At 35.3% G+C, this 7,370-nt stretch overlaps 2 protein-coding genes across 2 annotated transcripts in view; both read right to left on the bottom strand.

The window, feature by feature from the left end:
- Positions 1-1,050: 1,050 nt before the first annotated feature.
- Positions 1,051-2,081, bottom strand: LOC104596693 (protein DMP3-like). Its single transcript, XM_010257946.3, has one exon. It carries the CDS (start codon positions 1,935-1,937, stop codon positions 1,191-1,193), a length of 747 nt encoding a protein of 248 aa, XP_010256248.3. The 5' UTR covers positions 1,938-2,081; the 3' UTR covers positions 1,051-1,190.
- Positions 2,082-3,103: 1,022 nt separating this feature from the next.
- Positions 3,104-7,370, bottom strand: part of FAB1D (FORMS APLOID AND BINUCLEATE CELLS 1A) — a 12,216-nt gene continuing 7,949 nt past the window's right edge. The window contains exons 10-13 of the mRNA XM_010257945.3: positions 7,196-7,363; positions 4,191-5,900; positions 3,842-4,108; positions 3,104-3,746 (exon numbers count right to left, since the gene is read on the bottom strand). Of these exons, the coding sequence (XP_010256247.1) occupies positions 3,402-3,746; positions 3,842-4,108; positions 4,191-5,900; positions 7,196-7,363 (2,490 nt within the window). The 3' untranslated portion in view covers positions 3,104-3,401. The remainder of the gene's footprint in view (positions 3,747-3,841; positions 4,109-4,190; positions 5,901-7,195; positions 7,364-7,370) is intronic.

Raw genomic sequence — 7,370 nt, 5'->3', positions numbered from 1 at the left:
TATATTATTACATTTTCAAAAAAAATTAATAAATTTATATTAAAAATTATTACATATTTAGAATACTATTTATTAGTTTATTATTGAAATACTATCACATTTTTCAGAAAAATTTATTAATTAATTTCTATTGGAAAATAAAAGCTATATTAATGTAATTTGGAAAATAATTATTTAAAATTATTACCTTTTGCAGAAAATTTTTTAAATTCTTATTTTTTAGAAAATAACTTACAACCGATAAATACACAATTACCTAATGCTTCTTCCTAAAATATCTCCAGCTTCCTAAAATACTCAAATCAAACTTACCATACAAGTACTGAATCACAAACAAAATAATAGTTGCCCTATACTTAGGATTTTGCATGACTACTACATAGGTTTAAAAGAAGAAAAAGCATAAATTGTTAATTAAAAATTAAACCTGATTTAATTTTCTAAATTAAATAAGAAACCCAATCAATTTTTTCATAGAAGCATAAGTTGTGAATCTCAAATGAAATAATAAATGATGTGGGCCATTCTTCTAGATAAAATATGACAAATCTATTAAATCAAATAAAAATCTATAAAAATGAAATAAAAAACCTAACCTAAACTTCTAGTATAGATGATTTAGAAAATAATTGAAATAGTTCAGATCATGGACCCATACTTAATACAGGGGTTATTCCTAGTGTATATTAAATCAGGCTATTGTCTATTCAAGCTACCTAAGGTTCAAACCAGGGCTGAGGCGACAAAATAAAAAAGCCCAAACTTTTGGGCTCAGGCCCGGCCAAAAGGACCAAAACTTCAATCCCAACCCATATAAAATTGTAGGCTGAGTCTGGGCTCAGGACCTCATGTTGGGCCCTCCCAATTTGCCTTTGAGAAACAAAAAATTTTAAGTTAATTTCTAAGATGTTTTAATTTACGATTTTTAAGTAAGATACAACATTCAATCGGTATATTGATTTTATTTGAAGCAATTAAAAAGAGTTCGGATTAGTCCGATCAAATTTTGGACAAACAGATATTTGTTGCAAGTTGCAACCTTACTATAAAGTATAAACAATGATAAATGATTAAATTTTCTTTTTACTTTCCGTGCTCTTACAGAAAGGTAGCAACTTTCAACGTAAAAAACAATTTTTTTTTTCTCTCTGCAATACGCAAAAAAGCAAAACCAAATCTCTTTTGACAGCCTAACTCCTATAATACAAACCATCCTTCCGAAGCAAGAAAGGGTACCCAATTCCCCTTCTCCCGGAAGGAAACACTACAAACAGAACGCTAATCACAAACCCAACCACAAGAGGAACAATGTTAGTCACCTTCCTCGGCATTGCCAGATAATAACAATCCAACACATCGTTGTTGGACGATGCAAACGTAAGGAATGCAACAACAGAAAGAGATGAATGGAAGAGATCAGCCCACCTCAGCCTGTAATCCCTTGGATGACATGGCCTCTTTCTACCCCCATTAAACGTCCATATCCCCCTAAACGTTGCAATCCCATAGTACAGCCTTCCCGTCGCAGTCCGAAAGCTGTCGGTGAAGGTGAAGAAGACGCAAGAGGCCGACGATATTGCCAGGAAGATGGCCATGAGCCAACGGTTCAGGGTGTCGCATTTCCCATCGTTTGTTAGGATCGGAGCAAAGATGGTGAATGCAAGAATGGTTGCAGTGGGTAAGAGGACGTTGAGGCGAGCTGTGCCGCTTAGTATTGTATTGAGAATGAAAAAGAAATGGGATTCATCAGCAATATCATCTTCTTCTATGTAGTCATAGTCTTCTCCCTCGCTGTTCTCTCCAATGAGGGATTTGTTGGATGGGTCCTCCATTGCTGGATTCATCAACCTGACCGAGACGAAGTCTACAGGGAGGTAGCAGTGTGAGGTCAAGGCTTCTGGTTGTTGAGGGCTTGTGGGGTGGAGAGTTGAGAGCATAGTATATGAGATTGTAGCTGGGATTCTTTAATTAAGAGAGAGGAACAAGCAAAGCTATTCTAGGATTTAATTCTAAGCTTAAATTAAAAAGCTTCTGTGGACGTATATGCAAAGGTGTGGATTCAGTCCTGTGACTTTCGGCAAATGCTTTTTGCTTTGGAACATGGGTTTGCTTCTCATTGGGTCTGAAAACAAACCAAAAGGCAGCAGAGAGTATTGAAGAATTGAGAAATGCATACGTGGGAGGTACCCATTAAAGGGCAACCAGACAACTTTGTTCTCCATTAGTCTGCATTACCAATATTGTGGTGAGCTAGGAAAAGCAAGTAGTAATCTAGGACGTCCAACTGGTTTATAGGATTCATCCGATTTGATCTAGGCCATTCAAGTAACTTGTCAAGATTGGAAAGTTGTCTAGGCTGTAATTGGTCTAGCAATTCCAAATTGAACAAAATTTTCTAGTTCTACCTTCTACGAGGTATTTGTTCCTTTCCAAACCTCAAAGCACTGAAATATACAGGGTAGGTATCCCTAATTGTTGGAAATGCAAGAGAAAATATCTGTTTTTTTTTTACATTTTTTTCTTAATAATCCTTCTTTTTTTATTATTTTTTATGGAAGAGATTCAGATCCATGTTAGAATTGTATCCGTGAAGGGCAGTTGCTTTGTAATTTCAAGGCCATATTAATTATAATTGAGAAGTCTGGACTAAGGAATTGATCCACTACAGGATTTCAGCTGACAAACCTGAACTAAGCAACTGCCAATGGCAGTCATGATATTTCAAGCTCAGTCTATAATAATATCGAATTAGAATTAATATCAATACAGAATACCTGTTCTAGCTATGGATAGTTACAAATATCCATCTATGTGCAGTAGCACACATGCATCAATGAGGGATTTTCTTGTATTGTATGAGTTGCAAAGTCAATATCACTGAATTGACCTCTGATTGTTGAGATTTTTGCTCTTCATACAGGAAGTTGCCCTTGAGCACCTATTTTCCATTAATAAAAAAGCCCATCTGACCTACTATGGGTTGATCTGATCTGCACAAATGATCGCCTATTTAATATACATAAAAATGAGGTTGCTAAGAATTTAAGATCAAGAACAGCAAAAAATACTTGATTAAACAGTATAACAAAAACATACTTCCAAGGAGACAGAACTTTAACATTTTTATCATTAACGAACTTTATGTATTTACAATATCCATTTAACAACTCAATGATGATTTAGAAAAAAAAAAAAACAAACAATCAGATTAAGGTACTTTTTTTATTCATAATATATGTCACCATTAGAAGGAATTAACCCCAAAGATTTGCTTAAAAAATCGCAAAGGGAAAAAAATGGAATTGGGGCCTTACAAACTGTGAAATATCTATATACAATACATCAAAACTGGTAGACCTTAACACTATAACAGGATGAGCTAAAACCACACAAAATGAGACCTAGGGATGAGAATTATTGTTCTCATTCTGCGCTGTACTTTTTAACTCAGGAGAGTCATCACTTCTGCAACAGAATTTGCAATTGCTCAAAGCTTTTTTTGGGTTACAACAAACTGGGGTACTTAGAAAGTGCATGGACATGAATTTCCTGAATCTTTTTTTGTACTCTTTTGGGGAGATAACTGTTGGAGAGACATTTTTAGGGACAACAAGGGAAGACTTCACCCATGTCTCAAGTTGTTTGTCCCAGGTGTATTGTCTCAAGTAGTCAATAATGCCACATACAAGTTCATGCCGCTGAGTATCCACCCCAACAAGTAAAGAGTAGTCCATGACATTAATTGACTGCAAATATCAAGAAAGAAAAGGGTGAACTTTCCAGCCTATAATATCAATTTAAACAAAGTACTATTCTGAAGGAAGTAACTGATTGAACTCACAGTAAGAAATGATGTGTCATTCCAAACAGCACGTTGCAATAAATGCTTTGTTTTTGAACTGACAAACAAAGGAGAAACATGCATGTCCTCAACAAAATTCTGATCCAACAGAACTTTCTTTGAGGCATCAGCTGCTGAGGTGTATCGAGAGTGCATAGCACCTTTAAGATCATACAGGCGGGTAATGTTTCGGCCAAATGTAAGATTTTCCATAACCATCAGGTCATGTTTCATTTCTCTTCCACTCTTAGACTGTCTTATAATAACCTGCGGTAAATTCAAAGGTTAATGACAAGGAAGATAAAGCTGACCAGAGATTTATTCAGGAAAAGACATAACATAGACGGACCTGATAGATTCCTAAAATTTTTGCAAGACATGTCTGGCTTCCTGAGCTGAATGATTCATTAATATGCTTGAAGTAATCTGGGGCAAACTGCAAAAATGAATCAAATTCTGTCTTCTTGATTTCTTTTATAATAAACCTGTCATCCAGGGTTTTAGCAAACAAAGATTTACTCTTTCCACCTTTAGCATCCCAGTTCTGACAACGACTAAGGGAAGCAATATAATCAAGCTCAGATTGACAGCATCGCCTTCTAAGAGCATGAAATTCTTTTGCATATAAGCAAACTACTGAATATTTACCCTTCCCAGCTAATTTTCCAAGACCCAGGGAGATTTCCGGATGAAGAACCTCTGAAGACAGCAGAGGATCCATCAAATTCAATACATCAGAACTCAGAGCATGAAAGTCTTCTGATGAGACACTTTGTGCTGAATGCATTCCATCCAAATCCAATGATCCAGTTGAGGAAAAAAATGGTGAACTAAAGTAATTATACGAAAACAGGCCATTCAAACTCTCACTTGTTTTACCTGTCCCTCCTCTCTCTCTTTTTCCATCCTCAACTAACTCTTTGTTTGAACCATGTTGATCATGCAACAAGGCAAGAGCACAAGCAATTATACTTGAAAGTTCACCCTTGTAGATTGACACAACCTTGTCATCAGGACCAATAGGAACATGCAATCTAGGCCCTTCATGCATAATCAGTTGACTGACTGAGGTTAGGCATTCTGGAGTGTAGTTATTTATGAATTCAAATTTCTTTGAGTTGCCTCTTTGAATCTCCTTCATGTAAGCCTTGTGTATTTCAGAAAAAGGTCTCCATACCCAGTCTTTTGAGTCAAAAGAATTGCATGATAGGGAATTTGTGAATGTAGCAGAGTCCAAATATATTTCACTAGGTGAACCACAAATATTTATATCAGTATTAGAATCACTATGCCTCAGAAGATCTGTTGTAATTGGATTAGTTACATCAACCTGTAAATGCTCAGAAATGGATGAACACTTGCCTTGAAAATCATCACCACCCAAAAGAAGAGGAACAGATGAATAAGAGGATTCATCAGAAGAACCTTTTCCTACAACTGAATTATGTAGCATTATGCCCTTAGTAGATGTACACTCGGCACTGGATGACCAATCAGGGTTTACAGCTCGCACAGTTGGCCCACTATCTGCTTCAGCATTAAAAAAGCTATTGACCAAATTGGTTGGTTCACCAGATTCTAAAAATGCATTCTCATGCAAAGGTTCTGAATCTTTGACTTTTGTAACTGCAATTTCATCTGCTGTAGATGTTTCCTCCAACTTGACTTCTAGACCATTCTCTAGGTTGATACCAGAGTTTCCAGAATCACAGTTAGCAGTGGAAGATAAAGTTACTTCATTGTTAACTAAAGCTATATGAGCAATAGCAGAATCATCACAAATTTCTTCACAAGAACTCAATATGTTAGTTTTTCCCTTGATTCTTCCACCAGAAGTGTCTTCCTTCTGCAGCAACAATTGTTCATCATGCACTATTTCATCGCCTTGAGCATTGCTAACAATTCTAGAATCATATAACATAAGCTCATGCAAACGTCGATCCCAAACATATAATTGAAGGAGGAGTTCCCAGTATAAACTATTTAAGCTTAGAAGCTTGTGAACTGACTGCCCCTGCCCCAAATTCCCATTCTTACTAACAACCTTCTGAATGAATGCCTGATATCAACAAAAAGCAGGGAAGAGGGATATCATGTTAGCCATTATTAAAGTAGCTGATTACAAAGCAATCCATCAGCAGGGGCCGAATAAACTAGAATACATATAAATTGAGAAAACATCTTATTTTATTTAGGTGGAAAAGATCATAAATCAAATTGTTGATCATGGATGACTTTTTGGCAATAAGCTCTCCTCAATGTGAGACACATCAGGTGGTCATCCATGATCCATTAAATATGCAACATAGTGAGTTAGGGGACTCAAATACAATTATGTGTAGGTAGCTCCATGATCAAGTCATTCCATACTAGAGTATAAAATGAACCTAAACATACTATACAACTACATAACAGTACATACATATATACACATAAATATACAGTTTGTAAGGTGATCATTTAAAAATTTTGTTATTTATTATATACAGAAAAATATAAATTTTATGCATCTATATACATTCTTTTGGGGGGAGGGAGTCTACTCTAGCCTGTGGACATTAAGAGAAGCTGAAAAGCTTGGGGAACAATGGACCCGTCCACCTGGTTCCATCCCTACACACCACATTGGCTAAATCAAATTCACGAATATAAGCTTAACACTCCTTCACAATGTGATGAACCAGTAACCACTTAAGGTAATAAATAAAAGGCCTCAAATAATAAAGCTTGATAAGAAATAAAAAAGTGTAACAGAAAAGAGAAGACCCAATAGATCTATTATATAATGGTAGTAAAATGAAACTTACCAAATCAGGGAATATCAATATTCCCCCATCAATCCTTGCAAATATATGCCTCCCCACTCCTAGGGGTGCTCATTAAAAACCAAAAAACCTAACCAAACCAAACCGATACAACCAAACTGAAAAATCCAGTTACCCGAACCAACCAGTGTGTGTATATATATAGTCTTTATATATTATCTAATTATATATTATATAATTATATAATATATAATTATATATTATATATTATATATTATATAATTATATATTATATAATTATATACTTATTAATAATATATTATAAATTCAAAAAAACTGAAAACTGAAGAACCAAACCAGTCAACCGGTTAAACAATTGGTTCACTTTGATTTTGGTTTTCAGTTTTCCAAAAACCAAAAGAAAGTGATGACGATATCTAACATATTAATTCTTGCAAATATCTTGATGTCTTCATAATGTCAAAAATTCTTGCAGAAAAGCTGAATATTACTGATGCTAATCAAGATTTATTACACTGTGTTTAGCACATGGAACGTGTCAGGAACTTCTAATCGAGACAAAACTGACCTCAAAATCAGATTTTTCTTGATTTAGCATCCCTTTAACTTCAGAAAGTTTCTTTACTAAACCTCTGGATCCCACAGATGCATTTGAAAGTGAGCTAGAGAACCCTTGTCCAAACTTCGACAATGAGTCTCTGACCTCCATGAATAGTGATAGCCCTTTCATAAGCACCTATCAG

Source organism: Nelumbo nucifera, chromosome 5 (genome assembly GCF_055504915.1).
Source record: "Nelumbo nucifera cultivar China Antique chromosome 5, China Antique-T2T, whole genome shotgun sequence".
NCBI lineage: Eukaryota > Viridiplantae > Streptophyta > Magnoliopsida > Proteales > Nelumbonaceae > Nelumbo > Nelumbo nucifera.
This window is presented reverse-complemented; position numbering and strand designations above follow the sequence as displayed.